A 15,718-nucleotide genomic window follows, 5' to 3' on the forward strand; every position below is an offset into this window, starting at 1 on the left:
AATGGACTTTGGGTTCGTAAGAAAGGAAAATGGTTAAGGACGGACATTAATAACGTAAAAGGAAAATAGAAGACGAATTGAGAGGCCATCGCTGGACAGGACATAAGAGGGGTCATTTCTTTGGAGGGAGAATGCTCGAAAACAGACAAGGACAGCTCGGTCAGACTTATGGCTGTCGATATGAGAGAGGAAAAAAAAAAAAAAAAAAAAAAACTGTGGGGCTCAAAGAGTTGAGAAAAAGCGGGAGATGAATGAGGACTATGAACGGACGAGAAGGAGAATCGATGCGAGATGACAAAAACAGAACACCCGCGAACATGAATAAAGAACAGAGCTTTTGGGATGAGTAAAATTATTAGGATATTTCATCACCACAGGAGAAACTGTGGTGATATTCGCAGTATCAGAGTAATTGTAAATACTGCTCATATGAGTGGATACCGATGAGTTTAATCAGAAGGAATGGACTCGGTGGTGCAAGTGGCCAACCAAGAGGAGAAATGATGAAAGAAAGGCATTGTATTCACTCAAGGTTATACACTTCGTAATCACCTTAGATATCGATATTATCGGTAGCGAACATGCCGTCATCGTCGCCATTCCTCAGTCTCCCGTTGGCACCACCCTTTCCACGATGACTAAACCCTTCATCAAAATCATCGTCGTCATCGCTACCATCGTCCATTTTGTGATCCTCATGGCTATGATGTGACTGGACAGACTTCCCAAATTGCTCTTCAAGAGTCCGTTCATCAACAAACGTGAATCCACGGAAGGCATTCTGCATTCCCGGGCTAAGCGGTGTGCTTGCCACAATATCGTTTCTAACTGATCCTGGGATGGGCGCATTCGTAAATTCGGTGTCGAAGTTTTGGGTGTCTGTTTCAGATTTGAGGGTTGGCTTAAACGGTGGAATGGATTTCTTTTGTTTAAGCGCTTCCCAATCGACATCAGCGAAGAAAGGATGTTCTTTAAGTTCAGCTGCGTCACGTAGAGCGCCAAGTCGGTGTTTCGGGTTACGATTTAGGAGCTGCGAGAGCATCAGTATGAGTTGAAAATACAAACGTCGAGATACTACACTTACCCCTTTCACGAAATTTCTACCCTCGAGGCTCAGAGCATCCTTAGGGAACCTGACCTTACCAAAGGCGATGTTCTTGTACATCTGTTGGGTGTCTTCCGCGAAGAAAGGGCTCCAACCGCAGCACATCTCGAAAACGAGGACACCAAGGGACCAGAAGTCCACCATCTTGGTGTATCCTTGCTCATCTAACAGGACCTCTGGGGCGAGGTACTCCGTTGTTCCGCAGAAGGTATTGGTTGTCTCGTTCTTGCTAAGATTCGATTTCGAGAGGCCGAAGTCGCACAATGCGATATGCCCGTTCGCATCGAGCAGAATATTTTCCGGTTTTAGGTCGCGGTAGACGATGTCATGGTTGTGGAGGTGCTCAAGTGCGAGAATAAGTTCTGCAATGTAAAACTTGGCACGCTCTTCGCTGAAGCGTCCTTCTTGCTGCAGGTGCCAGAACAACTCGCCTCCGGACATATAATCAGTCACAAGGAAGAGGTCTGTGGGCGTTTGGAATGAAAATTTAAGGCCGACGATGAATGGGGAGTCAGTGGTCGCTGTTCGAACTAGGATATTACGTTCTCCTATGGTGTGCGCAACTTCCTTCTTCTGGACAATAACCTTCTTGGACAGCACTTTCATCGCATAGATACGATTCGTATCCTTCTTTCTGACTTGATAAACTTGTCCAAATGTGCCTATCTTATTGTTAGAAACCAACATTTTGGAAACATATAGAGAAAAGCACGCACCTCTACCAATCAACCTAAGGATTTGGAAGTCACTCGGACCGAAGTGTTTCTTCGCCGTCTTCTCATAAATCACTTGCAGTTGGATTTCGCCAGTTACGACAGATCGCTCCTCCTCAGATCTCGGCTGAAGCGGGAACCATTCATCGATAACAGTCCCTTCTTCCTTGAGAATGGGCCTTATACGAACCATCCCAACGAAAGTCTCTTGGTTTTCACGATCGTAGATAGTGACGACCATTTCCGAGTGATCCTGAACAACGTCACTGCGGATTATGTCAGAAGAACCTTCAAAAATCGAGCCTCCGGGGGTTGGATACATACAAAATAGCCTCGTGGTCCCAATTAGCTGTCGTGAATCCACCTTTCTCCTTGCCAAGCGTCTGCAAGTCTGTGCTAGAACTTGTTCTGCTCTTCATGGGGATAGAGATTCCTCGAAGCCCGGGGATTCCGATAGGCTTTCCTGATACATCATCTTTCTTACTAGGGCCTTTTGAAATGGACTCGTTGCTCTCAAATGTACACACTATGTAGGGATCCTTCGGTCCGTTGGGGCTGCTAGGGGTTGTTCGTAAATTACGTCCAGCTATAACTCTGACAGTAATTTTTCCTCTGGGAGGTCTTGTGACTGGGGATGTAGCTGAGCCTGAAGAGTCTGACCCTTTCTTTGCGATTTTAGTGTCGATGCTAGTCAGCGCCTTTCCTTCAGATGTTGTTCCTCGAGGCGTGGCCGGCGGTGTATCCTTGATACCAGCAATAGGCTTTGTTAGTTTAGTAGCTTCATCCCTCTGAACAGATGGAACGGCACTGATCGGTTGAGCTTCGGCACCTGGAGCGAAAGGCACTCCAGGGACTGACAAAATGTCCACTTCCCCTTTCTGCGGACAGGATGCCGAGCGAGGAAGTGGGATATGTGTCGGACGGGTCGAAGTGAGGGGTTGGACCACTCGATCGTCCGAAATGATGGCTTCCCCAGGAGCAAGAGGCTCTGTTGAAAGCTCACTCTGCAGCTGCGGAAGCGGGAAAACACTACCAAAGGTTCTACGAAGCGCCGTTGGAATATTCGGAATATGGGTCAAACAAACCTGCTGGAAACCGTGGAGGATGGCGGGGATACGTCTATCCTGAAAGTCTGGGCGAGGGGTTCGTTGGCCGGAGACTTCATCCTCGTTCTCCAACCTTAGTAAGCCGCTGTAAACCGAAAATCAAGTCAGTAACCGCACATATGATCCAAAAGGTTCATCGTCTAGGTAAAGAAGCTGATTTATAATCAAACATTGCCACGATCTTTCTAACAGTGGTAACGATAATGGTGCCAGCAATAGGAGAAGGACAGGTGTATATCGCTTGACCGGATCGAGAAAGAAAGAAGATAGAATGGATTATTACTGACTTTTGAGCCATGGCCATCTTGAGGAGGTCGGTTGCTGAGTTGGCCTGGGAGTCGGAGGATGTGTGAGTTCGGCGAGGCTTTTGTGGCGTAACCACCACAGCTGATACTGAAGTGGTGGCTGTTGTTAACGGTTCTGTCAATCCGGTGGGAGGACAAGTCGGTGAGGAAGCCAGAGGGGAATTGGTCCTAGATGTATAAGCGGAGGAGGTATTCAAGGTTGGGGTGGAGTCGGATCGACTTGAAAGCTTCGGCTTCTTGGCAGAGGAAGCTGCTGGGGCGGAAGCAGAAGCAGAGGAACTTTGTTTTGTAAGAGTGGCAAGCTGTAGGAAGGATGAAGATAGCGAAGAGAGGAGTCTGGATGGAGGTTTTTCAGACTGCTGCTGGTGAGAATCCGTCGGAAGTGGAGATGGTGGAAGAGAGTTTTTTGTGGGTTCGAGGTTGTCAGTGATGTTTGCGGTGGCGGATGGGGAGGAAGTGGAAGTTGGTGTCAGAGGAGGGGAAACAGAAGTGTTGCTGGCCGTGTTGCTGGCAGCCGCACCCGGTGTCGTCGTTAGTTTTCTGGCAGACAAGGAAGAATCCGAAGAAGTGCAAGAAGTAACAGAGGAAGAGGAAGAAGAAGAAGCATTCGTAATAGTATTAGCATTAGTATCAGTATTCTTCAGGCTAGTCGAAGTAGTGTTAATGGTGGTGCAGCCATTGGTGGCAGTGGCACTGGAACCAGTCCCGGACAAGGTTGTGCGATTAGCAGCTGGTGCTGTTGGTGCCGACGATCCTGCAGCTGCCATGCTAGACGACGACGACCTTGACGAGGTACTTTTGAAAAAGCCCAGGACCATTTTCGGAATCTTTGACCGGGCTGGGCTTGGTCACGGTTTGGGGGAACGGCTCATCAGGCCAAAAGCAATTTGGATTTTATTTTCGTTTTAAGTTTGGCTGTGATTTCACTCAGCAATATGTTATTGATATATGTCTGGCGTTTCGGTCGATTGCGACCAATTGCTTGAATGAGTCGTTTATCTGTTTGAAGGCCATTCGGTCAGCACGCTTCTTCTGGCCAAAAGAATCAGTTTCATCCGATGCTCCCTGTTGTTTTTGAAGAGCAAGAAAGAAAAAAAAAAAAAGAATTGCGCGTTTTTTCCCAGCATGTGCTAAACGTGAAGCTGCAGGAGGTTCCATACCATGCCAGTGCAGTTGGTTGTGCAAAGTGGAGCAGATGCCTGGGGAGGGTATGTCCGTAAGTATGCCGGTATAGCGAATATCTGTGGATATTGATTGAATGCTGCAGGCTGACCTTGTCCCAAGCTCTGGATCTAGGATGGCTGATGCAGAACTGCAACTGAACCCAACTGGATTCGTCGCAAAAGTGGATTCAAGTCGGACCGACGTCGAATCTGAAGCCCGAGACTTAATTTCCTGTCAATTGAATTTGGCTCGGGGTTCGATGAATTAAATCAAATTCGAATCCAAAGTCAAGGAAGGATATTTCTTTCCTTCTTCTTTCGTTCTTCTTCTTTCGTTTGTTCGGGTTGGTGAAGAGAAGAGAAAAAAAATGTTTATTAAAAAAATGTTTGTTTCCGAAGAAGCTCGTTCTCGAATTGGCCTCAGCAACACACGCCGCCCGAAGGTGGTATGCAAATGCACTCGCAATTGATCAGGTCGATTCGACTGGCTACTTGCCTGTCCTGTTCCTGTGCCTTTTTCTTGTTCCTGTTCCTGTTCCTGCAGCTGGAGGAGTCCCGTGCGTCTATCCAATAGACCGAGAAGAAGATGGTGTGGAAAGTGGCCTGAGAAGGCAGAGAAATAATAAAATATAAAAAGGGTAAGAGATGATGACAAGCAAGGGAAGAAAAAAAAAAAAAAAAAAAAAAAAAGGGCCCGCCGTTGCAATTGTGACTTTGATGAATGCAGTAGTGCGAACGATTATTTTACTTACTTCTTACCCACTGGTTATCCTAGACCTCAACTATGGTCCTAGTTGTTTCCTCCTTCCAGATTCAACCCGAACACCTTTGGAATTCGACACAAACAAGCGACTCTGGGCAGAGACTCAATTGCTCAAGGTCGTTAGATGTTAGATGAAGAGGGATTTTACACCACGGAATGCGGTTCTCTTGTCTTCCTGAACCGGGTGAATGGGAATGAGATTCGATATGGCCCTAGCCCAGGAAGGTCCGATTTTGTCGTGACAGAACTCTACTGCCTGAATTCGGAGAGCAACGGAAACAAAAGGTGTTTTCTTAGCGACTGATGATTGATGATTATTGTCGATGCTAATACACGGGGATAAAATATGAAGCTGAAAGAGGAAGATGAAAGAGTCAACGCCGGAAGCTAGTCTAAGCCTTGAAGGGAATAACTCTGTAATGTTAATGTTGGTTTGTTCGTTATGAGGCTGCACGATTTTGACATTCACGATGTTTCTTCCAACTCAGCTCTTTCTTTGCAGTCAATATTAATGCAAACCTCAATGCAATGCAGAAATCCAGCAAGCAATCGGGTTGAATTGGACTTTCGCTGCCTAGTAGCCCTCAAATATCAGAAGGTTGGCCTCCGGGAAATTAGAAAGAATTAAAGAATGCAGTCAAATCAGACAACCTGCGACGTGCCCGAATTCTTGTTGTTCTTCACGATGCGTCATTCGAATTCAAAGTCGCTCTCCGAAATACTCTTTCTTCCTTGATTTCTTATTACTTAACGGCTTCGCAGGGTCTCTTTTTCTTCTTTTTACTCTGGACAAAAATAATGAATAATCGTTCCTCGGTGGATAGCGATATTATTACCAAGCAAGGGTTTATCCTGTTCGCTTTAAAGCGTTTCCCCCAGCCGAAATAATTTTTGGCCCTATCAGTCTGCAACGTTGGGCTGGCAAAATCGGTCGCTCTGGCTTCAACTTGGTGGTCTGATCCGATAATTCAAAAAGCCACCCGATGGCCGGCGAACTTACTGTTTGCTTTGTCCCAAGAGGTCATCAGTATCTGGAGATAACAAACATCGGGCGGCGGGAGCCTGTCTGTATGTAATGTAAGTCCTATTGTTTATCAGCAGCTGCCGGCGCATTTGCATTTACAATTGATATCAAAACCAATCTTTCTCCGCCCCGGTTCCCCCCAGCCCAGCCCTCGACCACCCTCCATCTCGAAATTATTTGTTTTAGACTCCCAGGAAGGATTCACATGTTTTGCCCAACTCGCTAAAAAAAAAAAAAAAAAATCGATATCTACAAACCCAGGCGTCAGAGATTTTTTTTTTTATTTGTTTATTTTTATTTTTATTTTTATTTTTAAAAAAATTTTTCTTTTTCGATTGTTGGGCACAAACTAACGGGAACATGTAACCCGGCAGTACACAAGAAATCCAAGGTTCTTTTTTTTTCTCCTCTACCCTAACACATGCACAAACGAAATGTCCTGGGATCCATATTCGGTGAGGTCAGAAATTCTAGAATCCCGATTCCGCCGTGGCTAGTGAAGTGACTAAGAATAGTTCTCTTACAAGCCTGTCATGGCGCCATTCAAGATTGGCGCTTCTCTTCTCAGCCTTATTGTTCCAAACCCCAACGTTTACCAACGCCTCCTAACCCCCCAAAAGTTGATATTTAATGCTTCTTCCAATCCCCTTTGCCACCAGGACACATTAAAAAAAAAGACTCACAATCGCCTTCGCGATGATTGCATAACTCCGAGCTTAAAAAAAGCTTGGAACTTCCTTACTATTTCGAAACAGTTGCAATACTACTAAGCTAGCTTACTGCCGTACACCTACCTCTGTTTGATTCTCGTGTCACCATAATCTATAAGCGGGCCGAAATGATGCACCACACACCCTATAACACAAACCAGATATAGGCCCTCCCCTCCGATTGGTACGATCCGTACGATACAAGCGCACCACTCCTACTTACTAAAGGTAAGTCGATAGTCAGATTTGGGGAGGAATGCAAGTTCGTCATGTTTGGGGCAAATGGGTAATCCCGAACTTTTATATCTCTATTTGGGAACTCGGAGAGCCCGAGAGACTGTATTACATGCAGCTCGTATCGAAATGGGTTTGGGTTTTTCGTATATATATTTTAAATCTGGGGCTTGTGGAGGTATCAGTACTTCGTGGGGGTTTAGCGAATCCGACTTTGCCTGAGACCTTGGGGTGAATAACATGTCGACTCTGGGGTCACCGAGGGTTGAGGTTTTAATGGTTAGGTACTTCTTGAACACAAGACCTCTTCAATGCGATAGAAACTTCCCTGACCTTTTAAAATCGATAGATCTGAGAAGATTTTATCAATTGGCCTACTGGCCCAATGGCAAGGCGTCTGACTACGATCCAAATCGCTATCAGGAGATTGCAGGTTCGATCCCTGCGTAGGTCATATGAAAAAAAATTTTTTCTCATCTTGCTTCATCTGTAGATGCGAGCAAGCAGAGAGTTTTTTTTACTTTCGACGGCAACTGTATTGGGAAATGTTTGTCTCCTTCGGTCCGAAACTGCCAAAGGTCTAAAAGGACCGAGCAGCAAGACTTTTCCTGTACCTTCCGCAAACCGTCTAAATATTTGCTAATTGATGGCTTAATAGGCATTACAGTTTACTTTACATGGCCTGACATCCATTGTTATTTGGCAAATTGGATCATGGAAACGATGCAATGATGTCTTAAGAAAGGAATCATTCCGTACTTGTTGCATTTTTTCAAACACTCACCTTTTGCGAACCGTCTTAGAACCAACATTTCAAACGCAAAAACAGAAAGAGTAGGTGGACATGCTCAGTAGAGCTCACTATTAAAAATTTTTTCAATCAGTGCTCAAATTAAATTTCCCATTCCTCTTAACGAACCGTCCGATATTCAAAAAGATAAAAAAAATCATCTTTGACCTACGCAGGGATCGAACCTGCAATCTCCTGATAGCGATTTGGATCGTAGTCAGACGCCTTGCCATTGGGCCAGCAGGCCTACTGTTGTTGAAACCCGGCTTCGGAATTTGCAACCAGATACCTACATGGTCTGGCTTTACAATACGACACCTCTAAAATGCAGAGAATGCTCGCTTTGATAAACATACGTACGGCTACATCCGCTCATACCCACGCATTTTCTGTACTCTTTGTTGGGCTTGGCCGCCCTCTGATTACGCACTTTTTTCTTATTTTCATCTTCCAAAACCATGGTTGTTGTCGAAGCTGTCTTGGTGCGTTTTCAGCGCCTGGTGAGCCATACCAGTATGAACTTGCGGTTCGAGCATCTCGTCCCCCATACATATGGTTTTATCACTAGTGGTAGTGTAACACAACTCCCCGGGAAAGGCTTCAAAGGTGCTCTGTACCTTTAGATTTCCTTCGGTAGACCCCTTCTTGGTAGCATTAACCTGGATGGTTAGACGGGACCGGGTGCGAGATGATATTGATATATTCTAGTAGAGGACAGGCACAACGGTAACATTGACTCCATGCATGCTACATACTATCGATCTTTTAGGTCAGGGATTTGTTTCTTAAGATTTACACGGAGGTGTACTGAAAGGACAACATATCTAGTGATATTGAATCTTTGATATATCTTTCGAATAGATTGATGAAGAATATGTTATTTTATCAAATGACTTTCCAGCCTGGACTTCTATTGAAGTTCACACATGGCCCTTGTGTCATTTTTCTATGAGCTCAACTGTGTAATCTCAACGATCTAAAGTTCTTTCTGGTAGGACGATATGATGTTCCAAGGCTAGGCTGAAAACCTCAAATCCAGTCCTACAATATGGCACAAGGAACCGTAGAAAGGATGCATCTAAACATGATGTCATGACACATGTACCGAAGGATATAGACCGAAGGATATAGACCGGAGGATCCGACTTGGGATTCAAGCTCCCTCGGTATTGGTGGCGTTAACCGGCACAACGGTCATATCCGTGATAACAAGAATCATGTTCTCGCTACCATTCATCATCGCCGCCCTCTTCCCTCTCTTAACTCTCGAAACAGCCGCATCCCCGGCAAAGGTGATGATAACGGAGTGTTCTGCCTGTGCCGTAGAATTGGCACCCGACCCATCCAATACCAAGCTGTTGCCCAAAATACTCCCAGATGTAGTACCAGTAGCCGTGCTCGATGGTGCTGCTACAGCTGTACCCTCGGTTTTCATAACATTCTTCCCATCGCTTCCTTCTCCACTGCTAACAGCGGTAGCCTTACACTTCACCTGCGTACACACGTACCCCTCCAAAATACTCTCTCCTTCCTTGGAAGAACAGCAAAAGAAACTTAAAGATTGTAATCGTTTCCCAGATGGGATCGTAATCTCCCCGCCCGAAGGTGCAGTTTTAGGATCGATTATTGCTGCCGTCGTAGAAGATGTATCGGCAGTTGGGTGGAGTAAACCATTTACGTCGGCGAGAACCCCTTCGTTACCACCGGTACCTAGTGGTTGGTTGGCTATGGGGATCACTTCGAGGTTCTGGAATTTCACGCCCCCGAAGTCTCCTAGGGGAACTGGGGTGGTTTCGTTTGCTGGTATGACTAAATTTCGGAACTGTATTTTGAAAGAAAGAGTAAAAGGTTAGATATAGTATTTATTTAGGTGTGGTGTGGTGATTACTTACGTCCAATACCGAGCTGGCAGCTGATACGGCAGCAGCACCATGATAAAGAGCGTTCAGTGTGATATAGAACACGGTGAGTGATGACTTGAACTGCATGATGGGCAAATAAGAAAATAGTGAGTGTTGATACAGGTGGAGTTCAGCTCAACAGCCTGTGATATATGTAGATAAGGAAAGAAAGATTTATATCGAATATATCTACTAATAGGACTAGAAGAGAATGGAAGTCTGCCGTATCAAACGTGCACTGCAGAACGAAGTGTTAAAAAAAATCCAGTTACTTTTCCAGATTTACTATCGTTTATATACAGGTAGAAATACCCCGTAGAATATATCTCCGTCGGTGGAAGGAGACCAATATTTCAACCTGAGGTCCCTAAGCCTCCTTGCATAACGGCAGCGCGAGAAGATTCTCCCTCCAAAGAAAATCAAGCCCCCTAGATTTGGGAATCGCTAAGCTAAGGGGGTGGCGAGTTAAGTCTTAACCTACCGTGGTTATTATGTTTCGTTTTATACTTATTGGCTAACGGGAAGGGCTTGTTTTAGACTGTAACGGAATATGCATGGCTAGAATGCGCGCGAATGCAGGTGTTAGGATACCACATTTCCCGGATTTGGTTAGAAACCGGCACGGCAGTGGGGGAAAGGCTAGGCGGGGATGGGAATGGATGTACACGACTATGATGTATCGTCTACATATTTTCGTATCAGCCTTTCGAAGAATCCCGTGGGCTGGTGTTGATATCGATCTTTCGTGTACGCCACTAAAAGATCATTTTGGGAAGTTTCTGGTTCCAAACGGGATTTAGAGCATAGTGAAGGTATCGGTTTTAATTGGGTATCTATTAAGCATGATATAAAAATTATTTCCCACGCAACTCGTACCCGTTACATGAGGTAAAGTATAGTAAGCCTTACTTAACTCATATTGGAAAAACTAATCAAAAGCTAATTCGTAGATCCGCGTAGTAAAGACCAATCCGCTTGTCCCAACGACCTTATCCTGTAACTTGGGTTTCAAAATACCTCAGTCTTAGCTCGATTAAAAGTGGTATCGAAAAGGTCGGATTGGGCCGTGGAACTGAGAGGGCGCCCGCAGCTGCAGCCTTGGCGGGTGTACCTCCTAGGCAAACCGATTCCAACGCGTATAGGAGGGGGTAGAATTATAGGAAGTTCGAATAATTGTCGTCTCCTAAGGCTATTGATAGGTGCTGCTCGAAGCACAATACTCGTAACTCTCTCTAGGGGTTTCCCTCCTCTCTCCAAGCTGGTAACAGTGGCAACAATAGTAAAAAATATTCCCGATTATCCCGGGATCAGCAATAGCTGGAACGGCTGTAAATGATCTTTCAAATATTTTCTTCCCTCGCGCGTCCTTTCCAGTTAGGGAGATGGTGCACCGAGAAGAGTTCCGAGGGAGATGGTTTGAAAGTTTTGATGCTTTCCCAGATGAAACCAGCGTAGTTGATAAGGCCCAAGGTATTTCCAAGTGGGAGAGCGAGGTCTTGAAACTGTGGTGACAGTTACATTCATGCTTCTGACTACAGATGACGCGGTAGTGTGATTATATATATATCTTCTTTTGTATTTGGTTAAGGTATGGAAGTTGATAGTAGCAATCCCAATTTCTTATGCCTCCTGATAGTCATTTCTCCCTTGCTAAATTATTTATAAATCCATGGACACGTTGATCAGGTGCTTTAGCATGTTCGATCCTATCTCTCTGCTCATGACCAGTCCAACGATATTAAATCCAAAATTTAAAGTTTTTCCCCCCGTCGTTCTACAAAGAATCGTTATGGTGGCAATTTGAACCAATTTTTTCAATCCACTTTCTTCATCCAGCCGACAAGCCTTGCGAGTATAAAGTCTACGCGTGCTGAGACATATGAAACTTCCCACAGGCTGCCATGTAGCATGAAACTCAGCCGAGCCAAACGTTCACCCAAAGAAGCGCTGGAGTCACAAAATTTCTACGTATTGAAGAAAAAAAAAAAAAAGAAAAAAATTTCTACCCTAGAATATTTGAGGTAGCGCTACCCCATCGCTTGTGTAACTAAGATCGGGAAGATCGTTGTTGCATTGTGACACAGATCTCGTGTTGCACAACCACAACCACAATCGGCCCGGCCGTGTCAAGGTTGCATGAAGCAACGCCATTTCATTGGTTTGATAATCTGGCAAAAGGGAGACCCCGAGATTAGAGGCGAAGGGTGAATGATGATGGCTATAGAATTAGAATCGGCTTAAGTGGGAACAGAAGTTGAGAACAAGTCCGGAACCAACCAACATCGTTGCAACTGTCATGTTAGTGGTGATAGATATATCAATGCTTACACAGAATAGCCAAGCTTTCTGGTATACAAGCAAGGGTTCAAGAGGTACCGCAGGTGGGCATCCTGATCCGGGATCCGTCGGCTTATCTAGCAAGTTCCTTTGATGAGAGTGCTGGTTCTCAAACAGCATATTGTAGATATCACGATTGTATCAATTGGATCAGTAATTTTTTTCAATGAGCTCATGATATATAGAAAATTCCTAAGAATACACTGGAAGAACAGAAACTGCAAATAAAAAAGGACAATCCCCCAAAAGAAGACGTGAGAAGTTGACAAGTGTGGAAGACTCCGTTAATTAGTAGTTGAAAATTGTAGAAGCCGTTGATCCCTTTTTGTGTAATCGTTTATAGTCGTACAGTAACCGGAACAAACCTCGGGTCCTGAGAAAAGGCCCCGGTTGTGTAGATGTGGCGAAAGGTAAAAAGGCTATTAGACGTCCGATCATATCTGTCGTGTGGTTGTTTACAAGGCGAGATTGAGGTCGAGGTCGACGAGCAATCCGAGACCGAGGAGGCCATTGCTGGGGCTCTGGGAGCGGGACTTGTAGCTGTAGCGGCCACGGTTCTTCTTTTTAGTGTTGACATCAACATCGACGAGGTCGAGAAGTTCAATATCAATGATGATGGCGCTCAGGTCGATGCCAATAACTCCGAGATTGACGATACCATCAAGAGTTGCATCGATGTCAACTGGAGCCTTGCCATTTTGGCTGGACTTGGGAATATAGAATTCGTGGTCGTAAATCTTCTTTCCACCCTCTGGCTTGTTATAGCCGGTAAGCTTGATCCTGCAGTCGACGGGATCGCATATCTTGGAGATATCGGAGGCACAGCAAAGTGCCTTGAGACCGAGGATGTTGAATGGCTTTTGAGAAGAGTGGTGGATGCGGCCTGGCTTGTATTGGTCATATCCGCCAACGATGCCAACACCGTGACCATACTTAGTCTTCTTGCCGCCGCTGAGGAGGCTGCCTACTGTGGCGAGAATGTCGTGGACGAGATTGCCAGTGGCATCGAGAACCCCACCAAGGAGGTCGAAGTGCTCGAATTTGTAGCCGTGAGATTCGTAGAGTGGCTTGATCTCACCGGGATTGACATAGTTATCCGAGAAGTCGACGGGCCGGACGCCAGCGAGAGTTGCTGGAAGAGCGGCGGCAGTGAAAGCCAAAGCAGTAGAGATGGTTCCAAAGGCAACCATTTTGATAGCTTAGGGATTATTGATTAAAATGTAAAAGAGGATTCAAAAAGAATGCGTGGATATTGCAAATAGCAAAGTAAGACCGGAAAATGTGCTAAAAGAGCGATTAATTTGTTTGAATGAGTGAAAGTGCCTGAGGCTGTTTTCTTTGCTGTAGAAGGTTGATTGAATGATCGACTGTGCTGATGATGGTAGAAAAAATGTTCAACAGGCATCGGATCGACCTCTTTAAATATTCGAAAGGTCTACACCTTTTGCATAGTATCTCCAGCTTCAAGGTTCAGCTATTTCGGCCAGCCGAAGGGCAAGACTCCTGCCAATACAGGAGCTCAATGTGATCTCATAGCTAAGCGATTACTTCTTACCCTATCTAACAAGGTCCTCCTAGATACTCAACTTAGTTTGTCCAATTTTGCCTTTGGCTAATACAATATCCCTTCGAGACGGGTGTGTCAAATTAATACTAGCTAACCAATAGTTCTAATCGGGTCGACGAAGCAAGGAGACTATTTGTGGCTTTTTGTGTGCTGCTTCTCCTGCACGAGTTTAGGATGCGGCTAGCTAACTTCCGCTGCTGTGATCACATTTTCATTAGGATCTGGCGGACTGTATTATTTCAGACTTCTAGTCTTGGTAATTTAATTACACATGTGACGACGTTGGAAACTTCAGATTATATCGACCCCTTGCGTTCTTACTAGATACAAGACTACGTTCTTATCACAGGAGGTCCCCCAACACACCACTATGTTGGATATTATTGCCGTCGTGGAGTTGGGTCCATGGTTTAATTTATTTTTATGGCGCAGGAGTAGTCTGTTCAGGAGAATTAAAGGGACGAAATAGGTAGTGAAACTCTTTGCCATAGGTTGTTACACGCAAGGTCGTTTGTCTATTGGTTCACTATTACTAGGTCGACCGGTCGAACATGCAGGGCCAACATATGCAAAGTAACTACGTTGGTGATAATACTATACTCGACTTGGTAGATACCACGCGATGTATATTAGATTTGGCGGAGCAAAAGAACCTCCTCTGTTCAGGCTACCTTTACAGCCACACCTAGCGTATGGCTTAAGGCCATGGACGTTGCTAGACGTGATATGTGCCGACATGAAATTTGCGTAGAAGGGATATTCTCGGCCGGTCATTTGCGACTCTGACTTACCGAGGTTTGTTCCCAGGTGGAAGTATAGATATGGTTGATTGGAATGCGGGGTGGTTGTTTTTCGGGGGTATTCAGTTGTCCAGCTGTCTAGTTGGCCGTTTACCGACTACGAAAGGATATAACGGTTTTTGAGTACCTCCACATTCGGATCATGGCTGACTTCGCCCAAGCCAATTAGATATATACAAAATGGCTGTCGGCATTTCTGTAAATCTCATGCAAATTATTAGCTATTGCCTCTTAAACATCCGTGTGTCAGCGTGCCGATGTTCAAGTGCTGTAATTACTGGTATATTGAATCTAGTCTGGCAAGCAAGACGGGTATGAGTTTAGTGAAGTTTGTAAGGTGGAGTTTGTAGCACGGAGTTTCTAACGCTTGTGGCCAACCGACGTCTGGGCACAAGACTAGAGTTTCTATATGTATCGAGAATAATGGAATCCAAGTGATGGTACCATGGTGTACGAGGAGCCATGCAATAAAGTGAAGACGTCAGTCATAGATCTAGAGGAAAAACCTCAGGTCCACAGTTCTATCCTATAAGCTTACAGCCAGCTGTGATCATGGGCCAAATGAGCATCTATCTATGCAATTGAATAAGAAATACCAACGCTTTTCGACATCTGGCTCTTCAGCATTCCAAATAGTACATACAACGAGCATGAGGAATTCCTCTCTCTCTCTTATGCATGAATGCGCCTGACGTTAAGTTTAACTTCTGATTGATTGGGTCTTCGATTCTTCCATCTATGGATATGTAGGATATGTAGATACTATATTAGAGCTATAGATTCCATGATACGATTTGGGCCACATATAATATTATACGAACATATCGATATCTCTCTCTCTTAAACTGATCCAAGCATCCAAGAAGACCATTTTTATCCGTTTTGTGAAGGCATCCTGCTTTCGCAAAACACACGGCTTTAATACTAGCAGGACCGACTTTAAGCGTCGCCCCGCTAATACTCTTTATCGAACTCCCTATTGGTACGCGAGTAAGCCACATTGTCTTTTTACCACCTAGGAGGAGTTGGAGGACTAAATCTAGCAACCCGACTTTGGGACCGAATACATCGATGTTTGTGAATTCAAACCCATCTTGGGGTTTTGCGATTGCGGCGGTACCGGCTTTGACTTTTTGTTTGGAGGGGTCGAGGCCGCCGGTCACACCTCCTAGTAGATCGCCAGGGCCGAGGAGACCATCG

At 45.1% G+C, this 15,718-nt stretch overlaps 3 protein-coding genes across 3 annotated transcripts; all 3 read right to left on the reverse strand.

Moving 5' to 3' along the window:
• Positions 1 to 553: 553 nt before the first annotated feature.
• On the reverse strand, positions 554 to 3,996 carry DFL_008264 (uncharacterized protein; the record flags this gene model as incomplete). The annotated part of the gene is made up of 6 exons (XM_067637975.1): positions 554 to 1,030; positions 1,085 to 1,767; positions 1,822 to 2,084; positions 2,143 to 2,579; positions 2,904 to 3,009; positions 3,212 to 3,996. 6 exons carry the CDS (start codon positions 3,994 to 3,996, stop codon positions 554 to 556), a joined length of 2,751 nt encoding a protein of 916 aa, XP_067485911.1.
• A 5,070-nt stretch (positions 3,997 to 9,066) lies between these two features.
• On the reverse strand, positions 9,067 to 9,901 carry DFL_008265 (uncharacterized protein; the record flags this gene model as incomplete). Its single annotated transcript, XM_067637976.1, has 2 exons — positions 9,067 to 9,735; positions 9,806 to 9,901. 2 exons carry the CDS (start codon positions 9,899 to 9,901, stop codon positions 9,067 to 9,069), a joined length of 765 nt encoding a protein of 254 aa, XP_067485912.1.
• A 2,705-nt stretch (positions 9,902 to 12,606) lies between these two features.
• Positions 12,607 to 13,341, reverse strand: DFL_008266 (uncharacterized protein; the record flags this gene model as incomplete). Its single annotated transcript, XM_067637977.1, has 1 exon — positions 12,607 to 13,341. The coding sequence occupies one exon, from the start codon at positions 13,339 to 13,341 to the stop codon at positions 12,607 to 12,609; it is 735 nt and encodes a 244-aa protein (XP_067485913.1).
• Between the last annotated feature and the right edge of the window lie 2,377 nt (positions 13,342 to 15,718).

Source organism: Arthrobotrys flagrans (genome assembly GCF_004000055.1).
Source record: "Arthrobotrys flagrans strain CBS H-5679 chromosome Unknown unitig_1, whole genome shotgun sequence".
In the NCBI taxonomy this organism is placed as follows: domain Eukaryota; kingdom Fungi; phylum Ascomycota; class Orbiliomycetes; order Orbiliales; family Orbiliaceae; genus Arthrobotrys; species Arthrobotrys flagrans.